At 45.9% G+C, this 12865-nt stretch overlaps 1 protein-coding gene across 1 annotated transcript in view; it reads right to left on the reverse strand.

The window, feature by feature from the left end:
* Positions 1 to 240: 240 nt before the first annotated feature.
* Positions 241 to 12865, reverse strand: part of PUDP (pseudouridine 5'-phosphatase) — an 824232-nt gene continuing 811607 nt past the window's right edge. The window contains exon 4 of the mRNA XM_086934658.1: positions 241 to 761. Coding sequence (XP_086790784.1) covers positions 585 to 761 — 177 coding nt within the window. The 3' untranslated portion in view covers positions 241 to 584. The remainder of the gene's footprint in view (positions 762 to 12865) is intronic.

Genomic DNA, 12865 nt, shown 5'->3' on the forward strand with positions numbered 1-12865 from the left:
AATACCTTTCCAAAGTATGTGCAATGTACACCTATTCGCTTAACATTTAGGAAAGGTCTTAAAACCAAGCTATTTAAAAAATATAATGCTTCTCATTTAGAAGCCTTATTAACTTTAGAGCAGGGAGACTGTTCACTGATGTTGTGTCAATAAATCGGAATAAACAAATACATTGGCTTTTCTGGTCCACACTCCAGTTATGGAAAGCCTACACGTGGTTACAAAGGTTGACGCTACATATACAGCGATTTGTTAACTTTATTTCAGCTGATTACAGATTCCCGTTGTTCTTCTCAGCCATATAAGCACTTGTCCAAACAACAGTTCTGTTACACAAACAACACAGCATAAAAAAAACCAATACATTGATCATTTTTATGAGTGGGTGGTGTTGTTCTCAGAGAAGTGGCTGAAAAGTGTGTGGGGTGTGTACAAGATGAGTTTGAGAGCAAAAAATAGCAAGACTAAGGAGACATATTCCTATGCCTTTTATTCATTACTATCCACTGATGGAAACATTAATAAAAAAATTATACTAAAGAGGAGCCTTCTCAGAGTAAAAATCAAATTCAATGTTACAGCTTTTAACCATATGCTGGTAGACCAAACAGTTCAGGCTTAAAATCTTCCAAAGACTTCAACACCACTGTAGCATCCTTTGTAAGCTCTCTGTTCAGATTTTCATCAGGGACCATGACCACCTGCATCCCAGCTGTTAGTGCTGCCTGAACCCCAAAGGGAGCATCTTCGAACACCAGGCACTGCACATAAAAACAAAATAAAATAAAAATAAGATTAAAAAATGCACAACACAAAAACACGAAATTGAGCAAATCATTTCAGGACAACTAAAATAAAAGGCATACAATATACTTGTGCACCACTCTAAGTTCTTGAAGGCTTTACGATCCATCACTTGAAATAATGTTCTGGAAATAGATTTGACACACAGGATTCACAAACAATTAAATTGAAAGCGTAAGTGGAACTACTTTAAGGGTAGGTACTACTTTTTAGTCAACATGATTATTGTCATAATCACAGCTGAATGACAACAAATGTGAAAGTGAAACTGCATATGGCAAGTACTACTTTATACTCAAACTCAAGAGTGACAAAACTAAAAAAATAGCAAACAGGTTTACAGACTTTCATCCGATACCAAACTGCTTTAGATTTCGGAGACCATGGTAAAGAGGAAACCGCTTAAGAAATATTATTTAAAGGGGAGGGCACTCCCATGTAAGTACTGAACTGTGTGGGGTCAGAGAGTCCCGTTGCGAAGTTGAAGGCCCTACTCTACCTAAGTCAAACACCTATATGGGAGAGCCTTTCCCTTATATAATACTGATGTTGGGAATCAGTACTTTAAAATTTCGGGTGAAATTCCCAAAATTGTTCGGTAGATGTAGTTTTCATTGGAATAATTAGGTAAAGATTACAAGGACCACAGCTGTTAAATTTTTGGGTGCTCATGTTTGTCCCATTGAAACGCATTATAATTAAAGCCTGGATTTGAGGCTTCCAACAAGGTGCACACAGAAAGGCTGATAATAGATTTTCATAGTAACATAAATCATGTGTTTATGGGATAGCAACTTTAATAATTGTTGGAAATTCTAAGGTGCTTTCAATCATATGAAAAATATTGAGCGTCTGCTTCAAGATTTGAGAGAAAGTAGTGCTCACACATGATTTTCTTATGGTAGTGATGGTAAGTGTTTTAGAAGCTTAAAGGAGGCCACATTTTCAACAAATTCTCACATAGATTCCTCTGCAATGAGAGGAAAAAGTCTGATATGTCCAGTAACACATGCATTTCCCACAACAGCCGCAGTCTGTCAGTTGACACGTCAGTATTCTACTGCGGCTTCACCACAGTGTTCCATTGAGCAACAAGAACACTAGCATACTATGATCATAACTAGTGTGTGGCACACTGGTAAGCCATGTTGCTGGAATAGGTGTTGAAGAATTTAAAATAATTCCTACAGAGAACACTGCAGTAAATAAATAAAATGATGAATGACAATTTGTCATACAAATGACTTTGGGGAATGCTACAATGATGACACATTTTCTATAAATTCTCAATTATTTTACTCATCCATGCCAGAAATATGTCTGGCAGGCTGAGTGAAACATACTTTCAACAGCAGCAGCTCTCTGTCAGCAGCTGATATCCTTGTGGTCATCTGTAGCTTCACCAGATTTCTAGTGAACAACTAGAGCGCTAACATAATATCTTCATTATAAAATGGGTACCATGTTGCCGAATAGGATGTGTTCAATTTAAAGTCTTTTTCTGTGGAGCAAGCTGAATTAATTAGCTTCAAGGTGTAAATATAAACATGAAAGCAGCAGATTAAAAATCTGAGTGGAAAGCCATAGATTCATAGTCATTTTGGCATTATATATTTTTTAAGGTCTAAAAATATTTAAAGAGCGATCTCAATTTAAGTCCAACATCCTTTTTCCACATATGTTTCCTCAGACCACCTACCCTCCCTTGCTAAATGTGTGACAGTAGATTACAGTAGGTACAGGAAACTTATTGCAGACTGATCTCATATTTAAAAAGAATAGATTTGTGTTCTTATGGAAAGTGAGACCCTTCAAATGAGTAGCTATTTGGACTTTTATTTTTTCTTTGAACTTTTTCTCACTTAATTTTCATTAGTTTCACCTTCCTGAATGAGTGTGCCCTGGCCTCCAATGTATTTTTATTGTGAGTTAAATACAAGGAAATTATAAAAACACATTTGAAAATATAAAATATGTATGAATAATATGTCTATAAAAATGTACTGAGAACCTTATAGACAGGGCACTGGAATTATGTGATTGTGCGATATTTGCATATTATAGATTTGCAGCATTAGCCACATAATCCACTGCTAATCTGTATAATCTGCAGGTTTTAACCAAAAAATAATTTTGTTTCTAGCTCAAACAGTTTAAAAGTTACTAAAACACAGCAACATGTGATGCCACGCAGTGGAAGGACCTTTTGAAAGGTTGACTGGTCACCCTTATGTTGCTTACTGCTATATTTGTGTGTTAAACTGGTACTAATCAGGTGCAGCCAATGTCTAGACTGTGTTACCAAGTGTAAAAATAAAAAAAATATGAAGTAACACTATCACAAAATGTGCCACATTATGCTGCATAATAAGCCTTTTCTTGACGCATAATTTAGTCAACACTGCCGCATAACATGGCCTCTCTTGCCACCAAATTCCAGAGGCCCTGCTTATAGACAACTGCAAAGGTAATAATTAATGTTTTTATTGTTTTAAATAAGTACCATTGTAACTGAGGTAGAATACTGATGCTACTTTAAAAAAAAAAACACCTTTAAAGTATACACACACAGATTGAAAGCAATGTTTTCATGGACTCATTCTTTCAGGAACGTGTAGTTGTGGGATAAGAACAATTTTCATGTACAGCAGTCTGTGCAGGAAAGTGAATGATTCCAAACCTGTCATCTCCAGCAGCATGTCTCCCAGTTTAGGGACAGCCTGTGACCTAGGTGAACTCTCTGGTTCTTTATTAAAACTCTGTCCTTTTCGCAGGCAGCTTTTATGCTAAGAAGGTGTTGTGATCGCCGTGGAAATCTACCCATGCGTGCTTGACTAGTGCTGACCAAGTTCTGCTACTAAGTCTGAAAACTAATACATAAACGTTTGCAAATGCTAAGTTCGCATTGCTGATGTGGCTATGGTCTGCAGGACTTTGTGCTATCACTATGTGTACCACTGAGCACTAATTTACTCATGTTAATCCTGTTTTCTTCCTTCTCTCCTTCCCCAAATGTAAAACCTAATAAAAAACATTTTAAAAAAAAAGGTTTTGTGATATGTGGGTTGGTACTGTAATGTGGCTTGTCTTATGTTACAGCAATGAATCTGCTCTGTAGGTATCGACTTGGTAGGAAGCAATCAAAATGCAGCATTTTCGGTAGTGTACAGCTGTCTGATATACAATTGTGCACACAATTGTTGTGATGTCCTCTGCAAGAAAAGCTACCAGACAGCGGAATCGATTGGATGAAAATGTTCATCAAAGATCAAACAGCGACTTGGGATTTGCAGGGAAAACATCGTATGGATTTTGACTTGTGACTGTAAATAGAAACGCACGAATTGTTGACTGGGTAACAGAATGGAACTCAATCCGGTTTTATCTTACTTTGTAATAGCGGAAAGAAACTAAATAATTGTGTTGGTCTGCCAAACGCCATTCTCTTGACATAGGCGCTTGAATGCAAGAGGTATGGAAATTCTGTACTTAGCAGCTATTTTCTTTTGTTTGCCTCAGTTTGTCTGAAATGGTTGAAGAATTGAAAAATGGGCATTAATGGACAAGGGATTACAGCTCTATTCAGCAGTACATTGAATTCTAAGCACACAATAGAATACACATGTTTTTCTTATACACAAAAGGTAACAGAACACAATACAAACTGCAGCGTTGCTTTGATTCGCTAATATGACAATAGAGCACACACTTACATATAAGAACATATGATTTTGCATTAAAATTAGGCCATATTTTCCTATGTTGTTTTCTTCAAAATACTGGCACTGCCATAATCTTTTGTCTCACCTGGTATTGTAAAAAATGTCATTAGAATCTCAATGTCATATTTAAAAAATAAGCAGATGCGAGTATTGAAACCTAGCAGTGCACTTAGAAGGAATGAACAAAAGAAAGTGCACAGCCTTCACCAGAACAGAGTCCGGATATTTCATGTCATTTAATGGTCTTTGCATAACATTATGGGTTGCTCGTCGCTAAGAAGGCTAATTTGTTTGTGCCCTTTACATGCATCTAATACAGTCAATACAAAAATACGGTAAAGTTGAGTCACATAAGAAAGTAAGAACGTTGGAGTTAAAAAGTATCCAGTACACTATGTGTTTGGATTTTGTTCCGGTGTCACTGATCACATTTGGGTACAGTCTAAGTGGGATAGCAGGACACTGTAATTATTGTATTAATATAGCGGGTATGATCCATGTCCAAGCGTTGAAGAGCTTTACGCTGGGAAGCACGCTACTCCAGAAGCCAAGGTTAAAAGCTAGTCCAGATTTATTTGCTCCAATTGTTTTTTAGGGCTCGCCTGCTGATGCGCTTCTGCGCATCACTGGCGAAGCTCTATTACGGCTTATCCGGTGTTTAACCACCACTGGCGATTCCACTGGCGATTCCTTCAAGTGCATGTGCTTTTTAGGTCATTGCGCAAGCGCAAGCCCTACAAAGCGCGTGCACAATGCCACCAGCCGCCTGCCTGCCTGCCTCGCATTACCAGATCAAAGGCAGCCCAGCCCCCCTCCCACAAGCTTCTCAGCGTGTGCTCTGCCTCAGGTCGGCATTTCTCCTCCCCTCGGGCAAACAGATAGCCGCAATAACACCCTCCCTGCTCAGCTTTTTTTCTCAATTTCTCCCCGTCTACACTTCCCATTAGGAGCCCTTCCTCCCCCCAGATAATCTATCTCCATAAGAGATAAGCAGCTCTTTCACCATCTCAAACCCGTATCTTATTAGTGCACGATATACAGCTCGGGTGTAGCTACATCTGAAGGGATTTAACACGAATACAAAGTGTGAACTGATCACCTGGGACACTGCACGTCACATTCGATGTACTGAAGGCGACCAGTACTGCTATAAACAATTCCGTTTTCGACGTTGAAAGGATGAAAAGCGAAGTCAGCCTGTCTGCATTGGGACTTCTGACATGGTATGCTTACGAGTGCTTGCAGTGAGGTCACAACAGTGGTTAAAAAAACTCACTCTGAAGCGTTGACATTTGGATCACTAATAAGCAGATGTTGCTTTTAGGGTTTATTTTCGGCTTGCAATTTTACCATGGATGCTTGCTGTGCCCCTCAATTGGAAAACATTGAGCATTTTCTATCTAGATTTGAATCTTTACATGAATCGGCTATTGTTTGTAATACATTTAATGGGAACACGGGCAGGGAGGAGTGCGTTTTCAGTTTTACCAGTTTCGGACTGCTCTCTCGAATTTTTTTTCTTGGTATTGTTTGCAGACCGGCGAAGCTGGCAGTGGAAATAGCGCATTATTCACTCAAACATGTCCTATGCATGGTGTAGAAATGTTCCCGCACTTTTAAATGTTAAGATAACTTATTCGTTTTTAAAACTCAACTACTTAGTTTGCCTAATTCATAGTTAGAAAGCGATACAATATTTGATGACTAGCGTTCGCATGTGAAAGTCATTTATTTTCCTTATGTCTGTTAGTTGGCTAGATTCAGGAATGTGCCCCCTTCGGCCCCCTCCCCTTCTGCTGTGTCCATGAGCGGGGTATTAATTAACATTCTTATCATGGTTACGGCAGGCGGGATGGCCTGTCTTTCCTAGAAGTGGGGGGGGGTTGGAGCTGCAGACTATGCTGAGGTAGAGCGCATACAGAATAGCCATCCCGTGGCCGCTCAGGAAAGCATGAGCAGCATAGCCGTGCAGGGCCATGTTTGATGGTAACGGGTTGCATTTTAACAGTAAAGTTCCTCTCGGTGCTGCTGCCTTTGATCATAGTTATTTTCAAATATCTCGGTCCACAGAGGTGTTTTTAAGTTAGTCGGTGAATAATTAAAAAACATTGTTGGAGGTCTGCCAGGCAGCTTACCTCGTCTGGTTTTCATATTGAAATCTAGAGCAGGGCATTATACTACCGCTGGCAAAGTGCTATATCGGTTCAAAAGTAATATCTAGGGCATCAAAATCATGTCCCTATTGCTGAAAGGTAAATTGGGTGAGTTGAACAGAGTGCATAGTGTTGTTTCCATGTTCTCGGGGTCCAGAGCATTTGTTAGGATTGGCCTAGACAATCATTCTAGTGTTATAAAAAATGCATGCACACATGGAAAGGCTTTGACTCGGACCTCCTCATCAATTGGTATGTGTCGTCAGTAACATTTTTGCTTTCGCACCAATATACCAAGGCAGTGGCGCAGCCCACCTCTGGGTACCGATGCACCCACCACACAGCTCCACCGAGGCACCCACCACACAGCTCCACCGATGCACCCACCACACAGCTCCACCGATGCACCCACCACACAGCTCCACCGATGCACCCACCACACAGCTCCACCGATGCAGCCACCACACAGCTCCACCGAGGCACCCACCACACAGCTCCACAGATGCACCCACCACACAGCTCCACAGATGCACCCACCACACAGCTCCACAGATGCACCCACCACACAGCTCCACAGATGCACCCACCACACAGCTCCACAGAAGCACCCACCACACAGCTCCACCGATGCACCCACCATACAGCTCCGCCGAGGCACCCACCACACAGCTCCGCCGAGGCACCCACCACACAGCTCCACAGATGCACCCACCACACAGCTCCACAGAAGCACCCACCATACAGCTCCGCCGATGCACCCACCACACAGCTCCACCGAGGCACCCACCACACAGCTCCACAGATGCACCCACCACACAGCTCCACAGATGCACCCGCTCCACAGATGCACCCACCACACAGCTCCACAGATGCACCCACCACACAGCTCCACAGAAGCACCCACCACACAGCTCCACCGATGCACCCACTACACATCTCCACCGATGCACCCACCACACAGCTCCGCCGAGGCACCCACCACACAGCTCCGCCGAGGCACCCACCACACAGCTCCACCGATGCACCCACCACACAGCTCCACCGATGCACCAACTAAGCTCCACCGATGCACCCACCACACAGCTCCACCAATGCACCCACCACACAGCTCCACCAATGCACCCACTAAGCTCCACCGATGCACCCACCACACAGCTCCACTGATGCACCCACCACACAGCTCCACCGATGCACCCACCACACAGCTCCACCTACACAGCTCCACCGATGCACCCACCACACAGCTCCATCGAGGCACCCACCACACAGCTCCACCGATGCACCCACCACACAGCTCCACCGATGCACCCACCACACAGCTCCACCGATGCACCCACCACACAGCTCCACCGATGCACCCACCACACAGCTCCACCGATGCACCCACCACACAGCTCCACCGAGGCACCCACCACACAGCTCCACCGAGGCACCCACCACACAGCTCCACAGATGCACCCACCACACAGCTCCACAGATGCACCCACCACACAGCTCCACAGATGCACCCACCACACAGCTCCACAGATGCACCCACCACACAGCTCCACAGATGCACCCACCACGCAGCTCCACAGATGCACCCACCACACAGCTCCACAGATGCACCCACCACACAGCTCCACAGAAGCACCCACCACACAGCTCCACAGAAGCACCCACCACACAGCTCTGCCGAGGCACCCACCACACAGCTCCACAGATGCACCCACCACACAGCTCCACAGATGCACCCACCACACAGCTCCACAGATGCACCCACCACACAGCTCCACAGATGCACCCACCACACAGCTCCACAGAAGCACCCACCACACAGCTCCACCAATGCACCCACTACACAGCTCCACCGATGCACCCACCACACAGCTCCGCCGAGGCACCCACCACACAGCTCCGCCGAGGTACCCACCACACAGCTCCACCGATGCACCCACCACACAGCTCCACCGATGCACCAACTAAGCTCCACCGATGCACCCACCACACAGCTCCACCAATGCACCCACCACACAGCTCCACCAATGCACCCACTAAGCTCCACCGATGCACCCACCACACAGCTCCACTGATGCACCCACCACCCAGCTCCACCAATGCACCCACCACACAGCTCCACCGATGCACCCACCACACAGCTCCACCGAGGCACCCACCACACAGCTCCACCGAGGCACCCACCACACAGCTCCACAGATGCACCCACCACACAGCTCCACAGATGCACCCACCACACAGCTCCACAGATGCACCCACCACACAGCTCCACAGATGCACCCACCACACAGCTCCACAGATGCACCCACCACGCAGCTCCACAGATGCACCCACCACACAGCTCCACAGATGCACCCACCACACAGCTCCACAGAAGCACCCACCACACAGCTCCACAGAAGCACCCACCACACAGCTCTGCCGAGGCACCCACCACACAGCTCCACAGATGCACCCACCACACAGCTCCACAGATGCACCCACCACACAGCTCCACAGATGCACCCACCACACAGCTCCACAGATGCACCCACCACACAGCTCCACAGAAGCACCCACCACACAGCTCCACCAATGCACCCACTACACAGCTCCACCGATGCACCCACCACACAGCTCCGCCGAGGCACCCACCACACAGCTCCGCCGAGGTACCCACCACACAGCTCCACCGATGCACCCACCACACAGCTCCACCGATGCACCAACTAAGCTCCACCGATGCACCCACCACACAGCTCCACCAATGCACCCACCACACAGCTCCACCAATGCACCCACTAAGCTCCACCGATGCACCCACCACACAGCTCCACTGATGCACCCACCACCCAGCTCCACCAATGCACCCACCACACAGCTCCACCGAGGTACCCACCACACAGCTCCACCGATGCACCCACCACACAGCTCCACAGATGCACCCACCACACAGCTCCACAGATGCACCCACCACATAGCTCCACAGATGCACCCACCACACAGCTCCACAGATGCACCCACCACACAGCTCCACAGAAGCACCCACCACACAGCTCCGCCGATGCACCCACCACACAGCTCCGCCGAGGCACCCACCACACAGCTCCGCCGAGGCACCCACCACACAGCTCTGCCGAGGCACCCACCACACAGCTCCGCCGAGGCACCCACCACACAGCTCCGCCGAGGCACCCACCACACAGCTCCACAGATGCACCAACTAAGCTCCACCGTTGCACCCACCACACAGCTCCACCAATGCACCCACCACACAGCTCCACTGATGCACCCACCACCCAGCTCCACCGATGCACCCACCACACAGCTCCACCTACACAGCTCCACCGAGGCACCCACCACCCAGCTCCATAGAGGCACCCACCACACAGCTCCACCGAGGCACCCACCACACAGCTCCACAGATGCACCCACCACACAGCTCCGCTGATGCACCCACCACACAGCTCCGCCAAGGCACCCACCACACAGCTCCACCGATGCACCCACCACACAGCTCCACCGATGCTCCAACTAAGCTCCACCAATGCACCCACCAAACAGCTCCACCAATGCACCCACTAAGCTCCACCGATGCACACATCACTCAGCGCAACCACAGGATCACTCAGCGCAACCACAGCATCACTCAGCGCAACCACAGCATCACTCAGCGCAACCACAGCATCACTCAGCGCAACCACAGCATCACTCAGCACAACCACAGCATCACTCAGCGCAACCACAGCATCACTCAGCGCAACCACAGCATCACTCAGCGCAACCACAGCATCACTCAGCACAACCACAGCATCACTCAGCGCAACCACAGCATCACTCAGCGCAACCACAGCATCACTGGTTCAAATATGTTCTTTCAATGTTTCAAGCAGTTTTCAAGTTTTCACGCTTTATTACAAATCACAAAAAGATGTTAATAATTCACTTCTGTTCTTGGATTTTTGTCACAATAAAAAACACTGAACATAATCTTCACAAAAGTTATTTACAAAAGTTTAAGCTATTTCTATTACAAATTAAATAAATTATTTAAGTATTAATTATTTAAAAAAATTAAAAGCCATTGTTATTTGTAATATCAATACATCTAAGTCACGTAAATACAAAACATGTTGCATTAAAAATGCTATAGGTGCCACATTTTTGCGAAAGTTATAACTATTGGCATTGTAAATGACAAAGCTATTAATTTAGCTATTTAAAAAAAAAAAATAATAATAATTTATAAGACCAATAGCCCAAACTTTCCTAGTGCGAGCCCTATTGCATTTCCAATGCTTGTTTAGGATTAGTTTTATATGCTCAAGCAAATCATGACATGCCTTCCCTCCAATTTCTTTGTGGTAGCTTAAATTAATTGACGTTAGGTGTTACTAGTGGTGTTGGAAGGGGTAGTGCAGATGTTTGATGTGGTTAATAGATGAGTTAGAGGGAATAGGCTGTCTAGTTGCTGGAGTGTGACGTTTAAAATAGGAGACATAATACAGAACAAAAGGTAGAATGGCAGAGAGGCATCCCACCACCATATAAACAACATCGATCAGGTGTAAGCAGACTCAATGTGGGAGACAGACACATTTGTATTACATGTCTTGCAAAAGCAAAACAGCACTTTTCCTCACCCTCCTTTTTAACAACTATATTAATTATATCGATTAGGCATTACAAGAGCTAAATGCAGGCTCATCCGGGGTAAGATACACTTTTGCCTATTATGCTCTGTGTTGGTGTCAAAACCGGTAGACGAGTCAAATCAACATCCAAAGTCCAGTAAGCTGCGATCCCAGGGGAAGTGGTATCGCTTCCCTATCTCTGTTGCAGGAGGCTCCCTTTACACAGTGGACTCTCTCAGAGGCGTCTCTGAGACTCCAAGGCCTAGATACTGGATCCTTCCCCAAAAAGAGGAGAGGGAGTGCTTTGGCAAGGGTTGCCGTAACACACCTCAGCTGTGAGTGGCTCCCTAGGCGCAGTGGACTCTCTCAGCCGGTACGCTGAGACTCCAGAGTATAAATATTGGATCTTTCCCCAAAAAGGGGAGAAGGAGTGCTTAGTCAAAGGGTACAAAGGACAGGGGACTAGGCAGACTAGCAGGCAAGGTGAGACATTCAGGGGAGAGTGGATAGGAGCTAGGAGCTGGGGAGGTAGGCAAAGGGAGAAAGAGTACTAAATGGGAACAGATTTAATTACAGGGTTATTATATAGCGCTGGCTAGACCCGATGGAATCAGAGCGCTTTACATGAGGGACAATATTGTTGCAAATTACATCAGTTAAAAATTACATAAGTATCAAGAAAAGCCTTTAAAGAACATAGGGGACAAGGTGAATCGCACAAGAAGGGTAAGGGGATAGTGTAAAGGGGTCGGAGAAAAACAGGACATAGAGACGAGGGGAAAATCTGCCCAAGGTCTGGCCGGGTAGGTGATGTCAGGGAGGGGGAGTCCATAACCCATCTCCTCTTTAGCTATATGGTAGCTCTACAGGGCATCAGCCAAATTGCTTGGTCTCCACATTCTGGGGTAAGTTCCACAGGTTCCAAGTCCTGATGTGTAGGCAAGTTAGGGGATAGGTTCAAGGTCTGGTCAATGTCCAATTGTTGTCCCAGGGAAGTAAAACAACGTGTAGGGAACCACTATGGAAGCCATCTTGGGGTCAGGCAGGGGACTGTACTGTACACTGTTACTCCGGTAGCCATCCTAAGGTTAGGCATCAGGCAGTTAAAGTCAATATCGAGGACAGCGGATACCAAAAAATAACAAATCCAGCGTGCACATACCATCACACGCACAGACATGCACAAGCACCCACCAATGAGAGCACACACTCTCCAATGCGCACTGACACACACAGACAAGCACATAGCCAGAAACATCCAAGAACACAAACACACATAAAATCCCATGCTCTAATGCAAAAACACCCATATACATGCACATGCAAACACCATCACATGTACAGACATGCACAATCAAACATAAATGTGCTCTCTCATATACACGCAGACACGCACATACAGAAATTATCAAGAACACAAGCACACATACAATCACATGCTCCTGAACAAAAATACCCAAGGACGTACACACAAATACATGCACACACACACCATCACACGAACAGACATGCACAAGTACATAACAAATGTGCGCAAACAAGGGGGAGCACATACAGAAACATCCACACGCACAAG

The sequence above is a fragment of the Lissotriton vulgaris genome, chromosome 8 (genome assembly GCF_964263255.1).
Source record: "Lissotriton vulgaris chromosome 8, aLisVul1.2, whole genome shotgun sequence".
Taxonomy (NCBI): Eukaryota; Metazoa; Chordata; class Amphibia; order Caudata; family Salamandridae; genus Lissotriton; species Lissotriton vulgaris.